This window comes from Polyodon spathula, chromosome 3, assembly GCF_017654505.1.
Source record: "Polyodon spathula isolate WHYD16114869_AA chromosome 3, ASM1765450v1, whole genome shotgun sequence".
Taxonomy (NCBI): domain Eukaryota; kingdom Metazoa; phylum Chordata; class Actinopteri; order Acipenseriformes; family Polyodontidae; genus Polyodon; species Polyodon spathula.
The window spans coordinates 11280974-11296714 of record NC_054536.1 but is presented as its reverse complement, the minus strand read 5'-3'; the positions used below and the strand labels follow the sequence as shown (position 1 = coordinate 11296714).

General features: G+C 33.3%; 1 protein-coding gene across 2 annotated transcripts in view; it reads left to right on the top strand.

Moving 5' to 3' along the window:
- Nucleotides 1–14641, top strand: part of LOC121312719 (cadherin-7-like) — a 32021-nt gene extending 17380 nt beyond the window's left edge. The window contains exons 7-12 of one of the 2 annotated variants that reach the window (XM_041244420.1): nucleotides 2377–2630; nucleotides 4429–4565; nucleotides 4886–5007; nucleotides 5361–5478; nucleotides 5759–6010; nucleotides 14441–14641. In XM_041244420.1, the coding sequence (XP_041100354.1) occupies nucleotides 2377–2630; nucleotides 4429–4565; nucleotides 4886–5007; nucleotides 5361–5478; nucleotides 5759–6010; nucleotides 14441–14457 (900 nt within the window). In that variant the 3' untranslated portion in view covers nucleotides 14458–14641. Of the gene's footprint in view, nucleotides 1–2376; nucleotides 2631–4428; nucleotides 4566–4885; nucleotides 5008–5360; nucleotides 5479–5758; nucleotides 6011–8321; nucleotides 9766–14440 lie in introns of those variants that run through there. The other variant, XM_041244418.1, reaches the window with a different exon arrangement.
- Nucleotides 14642–15741: the final 1100 nt, after the last annotated feature.

Genomic DNA, 15741 nt, shown 5'->3' with positions numbered 1-15741 from the left:
TTATTATTATAGTACTATTAAATGAGTAGTGGATTAAAAACATCCACGTAACTTGTTTGAAACACATTAATGTTCATATTATTAAACCTGGAACTTTAGTATAGCAGTGAAATAGCAGTTCTTAACTAATGCATTATTCTTGCTGAATTCCCTTTTTTCTGTTTCTTCAAGTAAATCTGGTCCATCAGAGTACCCCTTAACTTCTTCCCCTGCAACACCCCTAGTAGATGAAAACAATACCACATTTGTTTCGACCACATATTTCTTACTGATATATCTTATTAGTAAAGCAACAGTATGACTTATTTTAAATCTGTGTATCCTGAAAGAGCATACAAGTCTTCATAATACTGTACAAGTATAAGTATATAACCGCTTGCTGAGATACAATGCTTTATACTAATACAATAATAATGTACCATCATTTTCAGAATAGAATGCATAACCTATGTATTGCACACAACCCATGCATTGTGCACATAACTGAGCAGTTTAGTATAACCCCTCTTGGCAAGATTATTTTAAGCACTACATAGTAGGCATTTATTATGTACTTATTTGTGACTGCTTATCACATAATACATATATAGCCTCCTAATAATGGTTTGTTAGGTACTTGTATGCTTATTCTCAAACATGCCTTACTAACAGGTTGTTGGACATTAATAAAGGATTTGCATGCCTTATACTGAAGTGAAGACTGTTCTTGGCTATATTTGGTCCTGCTAGCTGCTTGTATATGATTAATACCTTGGTAATGAAGCAGCAAAACAAAGTGGACCTTGTAAAAAAAAAAAAAAAGTAAAAAAGAAACAAACAAATTAGGAATTTTTTTTTTTTTTTTTTTTTTTTAAAGAACTGTTAAAACTTGTAACATATTGCTATATATTTACATTTTACATTTTAACACAAACTGCAGTATGGACGTATCATCTGACATTCACACAAACAGGTAGTAAGTAATTAAAATGTTGTTATTTTGATATAAATAACTTATATTTAACGAGAGTGCAACAATATACATTTACACATCTTAATTGAAGGTACACCACAAATAATGGTTATTTTTTCATGACGTGCACCATTTTTGCCAAGATTTTTAAATATACTATATATATACTATTAAAAATAATGCATTTATGTTTGTGTGTATAACATACCTTTTAAAATGTACCTCAATAAAATAAGTTTTCATAACAAAGATAAACTTGAACAAGTGTTACAGTGGCTATTGGTACCATTTATTGCAGTCTGACCTAGATTTCTTTTTTAAAGTTTGCCGCCCTGTCTCCATAACTCTCTTCCTTAGATATCTGCCATTCTTCTTGCCGTTAGCTGACAACAGAATCTGCTGATATCCCAGCATGCCTTTCTGCTTAAAGGAGACTGTTAGTGTTAATTTGTGATGATAAAGCTGAAAATCATGTTAGAAATCACTTTCAAAATCCCCATTGCTGTAACGCTAATAATAATAAAGAATACAGAAAAAATAAATAGTACTTTGTTTAAATGTCCAATATGCCAGACACAATGTATGTCTCCCAATAATATCTAATTTAGTGTATCGCTAGGTCACTGGGAATGGCATGATCCAGAGACACACTGAAAAAAAGACAGGATGCAAATAAACGGAAGAATAAATGCAAGTAGCTGACTAAATCGTTAAAATAAAGTAGATGACTAAAAGAGGGCATGTACATGCATACTCTGGAGTTTAAACTAACTGCGATTGGAAAAGGGCGAGAATTTTTCAGAAACACTGATGGACTTGAGTAGTTAGGAACGCAAGATTCTTGAATTGCTTTTACAAAGAAAGTCTGACATGCCAACAGAACACACATGTTGGCAGTAGAACACATGATTTTTTCAGCGCAATGATTTATATATTTTAAATAAATTGAGCACTGTAAAATGTTTGTGTGCAATTTTGTTTTTTAAACCAGACAACCCATCTGTCTCCCAATATGTCTGACTACTGTACTATTTTATCAATGTCTCAATTATGCAGAAAGTGTACGTGTGATATAAACTAAGACAATGCCCATGTAAAATACTATGCTTTTTCAACATAAAGGCTTAGGTGTTATGAAAGCTTTTACTGACAACTGTAAGAAAAATGGATTTGTGTTCATGCAGATTGTGACTCCACCTGTAAACTTTGCTGAAGTACAGTACATGCCTTGTACTGCAGATTAGGTCATCCAACAGTATATATTCTACATTTTTTTTTAAAGGGTGCACATATTAATCTGAAAACTGTGGTATTGCTTTATGATACCTTTTTAAAAGTCTGATTCAGCTAATGATTTATTGTACGGCTGGAAACACAGCACACATTTAAAACAAAATACAAATCTGCTTTTCATTCTTTTACAGCACTTGGATTATGAGAGTAAAAGACGGTTCAGCATCAGAGCAGTTGTCATCAACAAACACATTGATCCTCAGATTGTCAATCTTAACCAATTCAAAGACTTGACTGATATAAAGATCACTGTAGAAGATGTTGATGAGCCTCCAGTTTTCACTGCTCTTGAGTATATGCTGGAGATACTTGAAAACTCAATCACCGGAACATTTGTTGGTGCAGTCACAGCAAGAGACCAAGATGTAGCAAATAATCCCATTAGGTATCTTTCTTTTTATTCTCATTGAGGCCATTCTTTATATAAACATCTTTCTATCTGATGCTCATCTCAGTGAGCTTCAGGTCACTGTCCTTCCTATTGATTTGTGAAATGTTTGTATTAAGGGAATAGACATGTTTCCTTTTAGATTCCATTAGAGCCAGAGGGCCTCATTTATGAAAGGGCACTAAATGTAACTGTAACGTGCACATCAAGTGGTGAGCTTAACGTGCACCATAAATCATAATTTACTGCCCCATTTACTAATAGAGAACACATTAATTGACGTGCACACTATTTGGCTAATTTAAATACTACGGCAACGCAAACTAAAACTGCATGCAGAGGAGTTAGAAATTCTAGTGGAGGAGGTTGTTTTAAATTATAATACCTTTGGTCCAGGGTATTATTTTACCACTGGGTTATTTGTACCTATGTAATGAACTATATATAAAAAAAGCCATCTATCTATATATATAAAGAAATTATAACATTCATTCAAGTTTATTCATGCTTAATCTAACCTGAATTTACAGGTAATTTTCACAGCTCTACAGGAAAATGGTAATGCAATGCCTCCATTATGTCAGATAGATTCCAGCCAAGAAAAATAGGTTTAAATAGAGTGCCTATCAGTGGTTAAAGTCTGGTTTACAAACAAACTAATTATCACTCACTGTAAGGTGCACTATGATTATCACCCTTTAGTAAATGCGATGTGAATAAAGCTCATTTCATTACTCAGAGCGGGGCAACTCATTTAAATATATTATCATAGCTTACTATACAAATCACATATTCATTCTGATTAACATAGTGTGGCACAATAAAATCAGTGTGCGCCATAACATACCCATTATGTCGCGCGATAACTAATACAATTACAATAGTAAATATGGAAATCATGAACGTGCACACTAATTGTAATTATGGTGCACCATAATGTTTAGTGCCCTTCCATAAATGAAGCCCTTAGTGCTCTCTAGATGGCTTGCAACTAAGTTCATTGAAATAGTTACTGTGTTAGTTTGTCAATTTCTAATTTTTAAATGTTTCTTAACCTTTATTATTAAGCTGCTTGTTTGACACAATTGTCTCCAAATACATTACCTGCACTGGCACACAGTATACATACCTACATACAAAGTGCTTAAATGTCTAAAGGTTAGAGCTGGCAAGTACCACACAAGATTTAACACACACCATACAGGCTGTGCACGGGTAAGCCCAGCAAGATATTGCACTGAAAAATTCAATAAATGCATAAATAAATACCATTACCAAGCTCCCTCATTTTAAAGATATAATATAGGGCCACAATTATGATCATTTGATCTTGTTCAGCCATTCACAGCACTTAATTTACCCAAGCCATTTTATAAATCATTATATTACATTTTAACCTGTTTAATAATCAAATGTGTGTTTTCTTTCTATATTGCTACTTAAACATTATATACCATGAATATGAATTATTCTAGCATAAATTCAACATGTTTATAATTTCAGCGATATAAATATATTGTATGATTATGATAAGAAAATATTTATATATATATATATATATATATATATATATATATATATATTATCTATCTATATATATAAAAAAAATTCAAACGGTGCCACAGAGGTCTCCATAACTCTGTTGCAAATTAAACTGTTAGAAATCTAAGACACTTCACAGCATAGAAGAACTTCCCTCACAACAATGCAGTTCTGTACAATTAATTTGCAAAACACTAAAATGTAAGTTATATTCTGAAATAATAAACAGTATCCTTTGCTGACAAACCTACAGGTATCATATTGATCAAAACACTGATTTAAAAAGAATGTTTAAAGTAGCTGCGCACAATGGAACAATCACGCTTGCAAAACCTTTGGATCGAGAGACAGCATCCTGGCACAATTTAACTATTTCAGCATCAGAAGAAAGTAAGTATAACCTGAAATTTGTATCAAAAGTGAACATTCCCTCATTGATACAAATAGTTATTTCGAACTGACAATGCTAATATACTGTACACGAAAAATTATTTTCTTATGGTTCCTCAAAGGCTATAGAGTCAAAGTAAACCAATGAAGCAATATGCTGGTTTAACTTCACCTGTGCTGAGTATGAAGTAATAGAGGGAATATGTTTAATTAAATTGGAACTTACTTTAAAATAAAACCTATAATAATTCAGTTTACATTATAATGTTTTTGTAAAAAAATATTAAAATATGTTTGTTTGTTTGTTTTTTTTTTTACAGAAAAGAATGGTTTTCTATCTAGAGTACCAGTATTTATACGAGTTATAGACATTAATGACAATGCACCAGAATTTTCAAAACGTTACACACCTTATGTATGTGAAACTGCAAAACCAGGACAGGTAGGTTTTTCTTTTTCATTCAACAGTGATGCAATATAAACAACTATCATTGATTTTTAAGGTATAATAATATTACCATGTGATTCAGCGGGCAGGAGCAAGTGCTTTTCAACCCACCATTTCTCCCCATCACCCCTCCTCTTGAGGCAGGCGAAGCTCCCAACCCCACCGTGGAGGCTTGGCCTCCTCTCCTCAATGAGACGAAAGGGGACCGCCAGCCAAATCTATACAAACCTCTCAAGCACAATCCTATCTGACCTTTCGCGCACATTGCTCCCTTTCAATGAACTGGGAATAGTAGGGTCATTATCATGGGTTTCTTTATGTTTTAATTATTGTTTCTTTTTTTACAGATAATTCAAACAATCAGTGCAACAGATAAAGATGACCCGATGGAAGGCCATCACTTCTATTTTACACTGGCAACTAAAACCAGCATGAACACTAATTTCACTGTAAGAGATAACCAAGGTAAGAGAGATTGGCAGTTTATCTAAAGGTAGAACTTCAATGCAAAGTAAAGTTTGTACTATTTGAGTTACAAAACATACCATTTGGAAATACACATCGAAAACAGTTTATTTTATCCTTGCCTGCAGCATCAGTACAGTACCAAGATAATGGCCTTCATCTATCAGTTAAATGGATAAAACAATAAGGCTTAATGTGTTTTATTATTCTTTGGTTTCTGTATTTGTAAATGTATAATATGTATGTGTCATTATTTATTTAATGCTGTTTAATATTTTAGATAACACTGCTGGAGTTCTCACAAGAAAAAATGCGTTTAGCAGGCAGGAACAGGTTTATTTTCACCTACCAATTGTCATTACGGATGATGGAGAACCAGCGCTCAGCAGTACCAATACCCTTACCATCAGAGTGTGCGACTGCTATCCGGATGGCAGCTGTAGCTCTAGTGGGGTTGAAGCCTTCGCTCTTTATGTTGGTATCAGCCCCGGTGCCCTGATTGCCATCTTGTCATGTTTCCTAATAATATTAGGTAAGTTAACACTATGCTCACCTCTGTAATTCAAGAAACATAGGGTATAAGAAAACTGTACAATTACTTTTACTAGTAAATGGACTTGTGGCAATTCGGTTTAAGGGAAATAGTTCGAACAAAGCGTGTTGAGATTTACTTTAAACATAGGATTATATCATATACAGATTCTGGTAATGATATTTTTATATTCCTTGCCAAATTTAAATTTCAAATTAGCAAGTGTTTTTCAAACTAGTCCCCATTAACATTAAGTTTGAATTATGCCTACCAAATTGTGCAGAATCATCTTATAGAATGGTTAGTTTAACTGCACTGTTGCTTAAAATGCTGGTGTGTCCTTGCCTCCCTTGCTTTGTTAATCAAACTCATATTAATCTCATGTAATACTGTGCAGCTTTTAATGTTTCTATGCCAAAGCAACAGCACTTTTATTTATTTTATTTTTTTTTACTGTAAACATACAATACCTGTCATAAGTGAACAACACGTCCTATAAAACACTACAATATGTTTCATAAGTGAACACAGTATTACTTGTTTGCCAATTTTTGATATTGAAAACCTCAATCTACTTAACACGTGATATTATATATATATATATAATATATATATATATCATATATATATATATAATATATATATATATATAAGTTTTGTAAATAAACAATAATTCACTCCATAAATATTGTTACAAAGTCAGGGGAGGATGTGGGAAGGGCAGAGGCTCTGCACACTAAGAAAAGTGCTTAGTTGGTGTGGAGATTGTGTAAGTGTTGAACTGTGTGATTGTTTGATTGGAAAAGTGTGGAATGTGGCTAGGTGGTAATGGAATGATTGGTTGTCAATTACCCCCTGGTCACACCCTATGAAGAGAACAAAGGAATTAATGTTTGGGGTAAATGCAATAACTAAACAAAAAATCATGGATTTATGGCAAATGGGAACACAACCCTAAGGGAAGGTTTTATTATGATATACAGTCAAAGGTTAGGTTAGGGGATGAATAAGATTGAGGAATTGAACAGGGTGGAAGAAACTATAAAAGAATAGATTGAGAATTGGACTCGAGTCAGCATCTTTTTAGAATAGGGAAACATGTAGATGGATTATGTGTAGAGTGTCAAAGGTTGGGAACTGTACAACATTATATTTTGACATGTAGTAAATTCAAACAACAAAGAGAGGTATTAATAAATCAGTTGAATAGATTAGAGGTGGATAATAAATGAATACATAACGTATTAAAGGAGGGAAAAGGAAAACAAAAGGAAAGAAACAATACAATATATTCAGACTACTGGAAAATGGGGATGTGTCTAGATGATATTATAGAAGGGCACTCATCATGTGTCAATTTCCTTTAATCAGAAGAAGAAGAATGTTTGGGGTGGGTTGTGTAGGAGAAGGAGGAGGAGAGAGAAACAAAGTAAAAGAGGAAGGTACTGTGATAGCTGTGCTTGGGTGCTGTTTTGTTTTGATTATTTTGAAGAGTTTTGTATGTAGTGTTTTGTTCAAACTATTATTTTGTTCCTGTTTGTTTTGTGTTATTAAAAGGGCGCAGGAAGCACTGAGCTGCAGTTTCTGTGTCTGGGTTGCTATTTCTGCCGCTGGCCAGTCTTGCCTGCCAGTCACGTTACCATGTGTAGATTAACGGGCTGAGTGGGCTTAATCTATTGATGTGTATTTTTCATGTAACCTTTTGTTTCAAAATGAACTGCAGTAAAGTACCAACATCATACAACAACCTTGCCAGCTTCATGGCTAAAACTGAGAAATAATTTAAGCATTGAAAAACAAGCAGAAAGGTATAAAGCTCAAAAACTTAGGGGTGCATTTTTATGGATGAGCAATGCTCAGAGCAAACACTAATACTATATAAATAACTCAGAATAGAACCCTGAAGAACATGTATGTCACATTGTACACTTTCATCTGATGAAGCCCATTCAATCCACTATACGGTGCCCAGTAGATATTCTACAATTATGCTGTAATAGTATGTATGAACTGAATTATTATTATTACTGAAATAATTGCAAAACTCTATTTATATTAAAATAAATGTTTTGACAACAATTGTTGTCTTAATGCAGGTGTTTACTGCAAATGGGTTTACTGAAATTCCTGAACTAAATGTAACCTTTTAAAGAAAAGGCTGCCACAGTGTAATTTACTAGCACATTTATTACCCCCATAATCTGTTATTAAATCTAGAAATATGTTTTAATATTAGGTTATTAAGTGATGTGTTATTAGTATGTTTTATTAAATGTAGATGAAATTTAAACCTTAACATTTTCTATTGCAGTCCTTGTATTACTTATACTGGCAGTAAGGCGCTATAAGAAGGAAAAGGTGAATTCTGAGAAATGGGAAGAAGTCACAGAGAATGTTGTGAGGTATGAGGATGAAGGTGGGGAACAGGACACTGAGGCATTTGACGTAGTAACTTTAAGATCTCACACTAAAAGGAAAGAACCAACACCAAGGAATGATATGACTGCACGTATCCGAATGTCATTAAGACAGTCTCTTAGAGTTGGACCCGATGATGATGTTTTCAGGGAGTTTATTTTGGAAAGACTGCATGAGGCTGATACAGATCCTTGTGCTCCCCCCTATAACTCCTTACAGACCTATGCATTTGAGGGAGATGGATCAGTGGCTGGGTCTCTCAGCTCCCTGGAATCAGACAGCACAGACACAGATCAAAACTATGAATACCTGAGTAACTGGGGACCACGTTTCCAAAGACTGGCATCCATGTATGAAAATGATGTAAAAGACAGAGATTTTTAGGCTGGAAAGTTACGAAGATGTGAACTTAAACAAAACCAGCAAAGCTCTAAATTTGTCATGTAGTTATATCAAGCCTAAAACACCAACTCAGATATTGCTGGCATGCCTCCCTCAGGAAATTCATATATAAACACTAACCCTCATTAGCTCTTTAGACCAGTAATCCCTGAATTTAGTTAATCAGCTAAATCGTTAATGTATCTGTTTTTCTAAACTATTTCAATTACCAAGATCAAATATTTAACTTGATGGTTTTGTTACTGCAGCACCCACTTGCTTTTTCTAACACAATTGTTCAATTCTACTAACTACATATATATTATAGTTGTACTACATGTAATCAGATTTAAAAATGCTGCTGGTATTATGATATGTTTCTGTTTTAGTTTGTAAAGTATTAAGACTGGCACCATTTTTATTCACAAAGACTTTGTTATTTGCAGCCTTTGTGTGTGAAACCTGCTGATAAGAAACAATGTGCAGTTCTTCAATTAACCTCTTAAATGATTTCTAATTACATGAATAAGATTCATGTGGAAATAACTGAATTATGTTTTGGTATTACGCGATTCTGTAATATTAAATGAAGACAATGTACTGTAATTCATAATAAGCTATAGAAAAGTCTTACTATAAGGCTGATCTGATAATTATTGACTACAGTATTTTTAACTATACAACCATTGTGTGCTTAATAGAATTAACAGCTTTTATGAGGTCAACACTTTGTGATAATGTACAGGATGTCATGCTTTGTGATTACACCCTATTCTTGATGGCATCACATGACTTTTTTTGCACAGCTTCCTTCCTAATCAGTAAAATGCACTCTTTGTGGCAAGTACCTGCGTGTTAAACTCATAAATCTTATTTACTGGTTGATACACTTATTTATTTTATTTTATTTTTGTTGGGAAATGTTATATTATTAAAGGAAAAACATTTTGGTTTAATGTTTGTCTTTAATATCCATATTTGTTTACTCTGTGTGTGTGTGTGTGTGTGTGTGTGTGTGTGTGTGTGGATATATATATGGGTGTGTACAAACAAGGGTGAGTAATACATGAGAAATTTTGCTATTACTTGTTATTTGGAGAAAAAAAAATGTGAATAAAAAATGATGTAATCATCTCCTGGCTCAAAGAGGGCAGTGACAACTGTCAATTTTGGCTCTAGATGTAGTTTGCCAATCCAGTAGAAGGAGGAGGGACCAGTGTGACACAGCCTCTAACACAGTGAAGCCGAGTCTTTCTGTGTTGTGTGAGTGAGCAGGTCAGGCAGACGGAAAGTTTGGCTGAGATAAACTCTTTTCAGATATATTGTATTTGGAAAAGGCGATTTCCTAACAATTTTTCTAAAAGACTTATTTATTAAAATACAATATACTCAATAAATAAATAAATAAATAAATAAATAAATAAATATAGTCGCTAGCGGGTAATCAGGCCCTTTTTAAGGCATGTACATTTTGCATGTGCTCGACCGTGGAATTAGTTGTATTTTAATTTTTCAAAGATGACAAAATACGACTGAATATTTATTTAAAGGTGTTTTTGTGTTGGATTTCAGAATTTGTTGTGTTTTTTTGGGATCTTCTTTGTATCGTAAAACAACTATTTTCTATGTGTGTCTCTGTGAGATTTTGTTTGTCTTTAAAGTCAGTCTCCCTGTCCTTGCTTTAGTAAAACCACAGTAATCTAATTATTTTCAAAGAGACATTTTTCATCAGAAATACATCAAATATCAAATCCCCATGATTATCAAAAGTATTCAGGAATTTTAAAACATCTGATAAATAACTGAAATCTCAGCAATAAGCTGAGCTCTCCATTTTCATCAAGCAATAAACTCTTAGCTTATGGTCCTTAAGATCAGAGCATCAAATCCTGCTGTTGAAAAATATTTTAATCCAAAATCTTATAATAAATATAGTAGTTATGGTCTTTCTTTGAAAATTAATTGATTTGAAGTTGAGAATCGTACATGTTTTACTGGACACACTTTTTATGAAGTCATGTTAGTGTAGTGATTCTGCAGTAAACATGAATGGCTATGAGTAGATAAGTAACATTGGAACGTTTCTGTAATATCATTCTAAAATCATACAAAGTCATTTTAAACAGCCTTTTTAATGCAATACACGTTTAATTATTAGTACGTTCTTATGACGTGTGCTATATGAAATATTAGTATAGCCACACCTTAATTACCTAGCAGGCCTAATAGTAGATCAGCCCATAATTACCTTCATAGATTCATGGCCCCAATTTATATCTATATATATATATTAAAAATATATTATATATATATATATATATATATATATATATATATATATATAAATATTATTTTATTGACTAAAACTGATATCTGAACTAAAGTGACCCTTTAAATATACTTTATTAAAACTACAAGAGTATTTTAAACACATTTAATAAATCACCCTGTCAAGCAAAACAAAACATTTTAAAAAAAAAGACATGTCAGGGATTTTGGAATGCGACATGTTGGTGTTTTCGTCGCAGTTGTATTATTCTTGTTGTCCCTATCATATTGAATGGTACAGCAGGCTGTTTAAAAAGCCAACAGTTACAGATGCCTTTCTTCAGTTAAGTACCCTACCACATTTTAGATTTCTAGTTATGAAGTCATTGAAGAAACGTATTTTCAAATTACAGGTGTGGATGAGCTCCTGTGATTTATAACCCATGTTGGTAACCTTCAATCAATGTTTTGTGAGTTTATTGATTCTAACAACATAGTAAGCTACCAAAGAAAATGTCTTGTGTCTTGCTGTAGAAAATGTATATAAATATAATATATTAGAATGCATGGTTGCAATGTATAAGTTTGTTCAAAATACTACAACCATTTTTCAAGGTGGTTATATTCTGCAGATTTTACAATGACATTCTTTAAGGTGGTTATATCATTCTGCAGTGTTCCCTGTTGGCACTGCATGCTAATGCAATCATTCTTAAAGGGTACCTAAGTCCTCCACCTTCCAGGTTCTATCATTTGTCTCTGAGTGTTAATGACCTGGGTATTCACATAACCAAATGACGTCAAAGGAGTAACTCAGTACTGAAGCCCATATTTGAAATACCCCTAACCTCTCCTTATACTGTCTAAGAAATATTGATCAAATTAGGCCTTTCCCCTTCAATGAAGACATGCTTTATACAAAATAAATACCAACATGTTTATTATTTACAGGACTGCAGTTTTTCTGCTTTCTTCTTTTTTAAAATATTATTTTAATACAGTGAGCATACTTCTGTGTTTCTCACTTTATGGGATTTGCACACAGCATATTAATTCAAAAAATAAAAATACAAATCTTGCCAAAAAATAGCTCTGTATTTTTGCAGTTATTTTTAGTACAGCACTGTATTTATTCATTGGATTGCTCTTTTGCAATTCTTAGTCGTGACCTACAAGATTAATATAATGCATTTGATACAGAGGCCAAATACGTTTTGAGTTGTCACCATAGCCCCAAACCTACTTCAAGAATAAAACTGAGGATTCTCAATATTTATGAATATTTCTAAATAGCATTTTATTTCGTAAAATGGCATAATATTTAACGATAGGTTGCAGATGCAACCCCGGTTCCCTGAAAGAGAAAATAACCATTAACGTATGGGACAAAGCAAAGCATAGATGCATTGTGAAGGTGTCAGTTCATTTGTTTATAGCTTGGGACGCATTTTGCCAGTGCATTGTGCATGGGGTTGCTTGGAACACTTTAATTAATCGCTTGTGGGACAGTATGTGTATTTCACAAATTCTATGAACAGCTGTGTTATTTGTCATCATTAAACTGTAACACAACCCTTACTGACACCAGACATACATAATTAAAATAAAACAAATAAATTAGCACATTATGGGCTCTTTGTACTAACATTACTTACTTGTTCGGAAATACAGCAAATTTGTAGCCTTCGTCCTTTGTAAAATTTTTGCTTTCCATGTACTAAACAGCTCTTATTTTTTCTTAATATCACTGCAAGTTTACGATCAGCATAAATTACTGTCATTATACAGGAGAGATGAGAATTTGCATCTCATAAATAGATTTGCAATGCCGGAAGTCAAAATTTACAACTTCTTGGCAAAGATAAATAAATGGTAGAATGAACACAAAGAAGTAGAAAGCAAATATAATAGGATCAAGCTATTGCTTCTGCAGACTCCGACCTTGATGCAACTATGCCACCGGCCAAAAACAAAAGGAAAGCACTTTTCCACAAAGACTAAATTGACCTGTTACTATTTAGTGAAATGGAAAAAAAACTAACAAAAAAAACCCAGGAAATATTATTTAACACTTTGCAGGGCTATAAAACATGGAAAGAAATAACAAAAAAATAATAATTCACGGGAGCACTCTAAGTGACTGTGACGGGGAACTCCCCATCTATATGAATATGTAGGGGGTTAAATTTCTCCCTGCCAGGAAAACATGTGAGAATGTGGCTGGAGCTCTAATTGAATAATTAGTAATTATTGATTAATTGGGCTCCAGCCACAGGGGATAAAAGCCAGGGGGAGAGGTCCTGGCTTGGGGGTGTTCTTTTGTTTGCTTTGCTTTGGAGAGTTTTGTGTTTTGAAAGAAGTGTCTTGTTTTTAAAAAATACTTGGAACCTGACCATTTTCTTTGTAAGTTCACTTATTTTTGTTTGAACCTCTTTTCTCTTGGCCCTTGTGCCTATTTATTTGATTCATTTTATTTAATAAATAACTTATTTTTTGACCTTACATTGTCTCTGAGCCTCAGCCCTCTATCATCCTGTCACAGTGACAGACACTTGACATTAAAGAAAGAAATAAATAGCATGACCTAGGAGGATTACAAAAAAAAAAGCAGCAGAAAATAAATTTAAAAAAAAGAGACGACAAACTGGAGTCAGGCCATCATCCGAAGTGCAATTGACACCTGCAGAAACTTTTGTTTTATCCACAATGGACATTCGTACTGGGGAAGGTGTAATGGGAGGTATTGATTCCTTCAAAAGAGAATATATTATATCTATATTCTTTTCTGTTTCTTTTATATTTTAAGGTAACTTTAGTTTAAATATCTAAAAGCCTGTAAATGTTTAAGTAGGAAGTTTCACATGCAAACAGCTAGTTGAAGCTACACCAGTGAGAGGCATGCGTAAAATAACAGGCACAAACAGGCGTAAATCAGGAAAAAATGCATCAAGGGTAATAATACATCAAGGGTAATTGCGAGACATTGCTATTATAATGAGATTTATACAATTTTATAACTGGAAATCAGCAACTTTGTAGGAGCGGAGAACAATGAAAAGGTATAATTAAGCAGATTGTTACAATTAAAGGTTTCATTAAGTAATTGAGAACTCAGTTGGAATGAAAACCAGCAGACAAAGCGGGACCCCAGAAACAGGATTTTGAAACCCTGAACTGAATTCGACCACACCTCCAATGAAAGGAGGTTCTGAAGCTAGCTGAGAGCTTTCTCTTATCAGGATGTGCAGGTATGTGATTTTAATAGCAGCCATCCTGGTAAGAGAAGACGGTGTGAGGGCTCCAGGCTCTCTTAAGGTGTCTTTGCTGGACAGCGTATTTTTTTTCCCCGTTGTGTGTCTGCAGATCGCTATAACCTCTGATGAACTGAATCGTGATCGGAGATCCACAGAGAAGGCGGGCCAAAGTGAAGATACTGTAGAATGGATTACTCTCAAACCTTTAAAGAAACACTTTTTCAACATAAGGATTTGCTGGTCGCTGTCTCCCGTAAAGCTTTATTGTGTGAACACTAAAAATAAATGTGCACCTGTGTGCCTAAATATTTCTCTTGTGTACAGTCTGTTATTCTGACCACTAGGCATCCACAAATAACAGGATTATCTAAAGCAAAGGCTTTTCATATAGACAGAGAAGAAAGCTTTCTTTCTCCTTTTTCTGGTATGAAGCTGAACTGGCTTTAAATTGCTAGTAACTCATGTGACAAGAAAATACATTTCATACTACCAAAATGTAAATTATATAATATAAAAAAACACACAAATTAAGCAACATAATGGCATTTCTAAAAGGCACTCTTTTGAAGTGCCTCTCCATAAAGTCATAAAACACATTCCAATATGTTTTAGGGCCTCATAAAAGGAAACTTGTTTGAGCTGATTTTTGGGTTAAAGAGTGTTTTCTGTTTAGACAGCAATATGATTAGTTAGCTCCTATTGGGTAAGTCTGGGATGTTGGTGGTATATGATTGGCTGTATGTTAATGCAATTTATTGTCTGTATAAAACGAAACTGTTAAGAGAAATCAGTAGCACTTTAATGAATAGCAGTTTATAAACAGTATATATACTATTAGTAGATGATGAATAACAACCTATGAACCTTTATAAATGCATTTATAAATAGATTTATTAGCACCCAAAACATTATCTAATAAACTATAGTGCTAACAGATGATGAATAATAAGCTAAAAAGAACTGTGAACTATGTTATAAACTTTTGTAAACTAAGCTATAAATGAGTTTATTGGTACTCAACACATTGTCATAAAGAATCTATATACTGCTAGCAGATGTTGAATAATAAGCTAAAAAGAACTATGACATAAACCTTTGTAAAGTTTGTGAGTTATAAATGAGTTTATTGGTACTCAGAATTGTCTTACAAATATATTTTGTATGAATAGACACTATTTATATCCTTGTTTACATAAAATACTTATGCCAATGATTTTATTTATAGATATCAATCTATGACTACACCAAATGGTAATAAAGTGAGGTTAATGAAAGTTATAATTGTACATTGATTTTATTTATGCATACTTAACTGATAAGCCTTTATTGTATGGAAAATATTGTTTATAGTTACACCAACAAATTTGTATAATGCAAATTAATCCTTTGTCAGGAGTGGATGTCACTGTT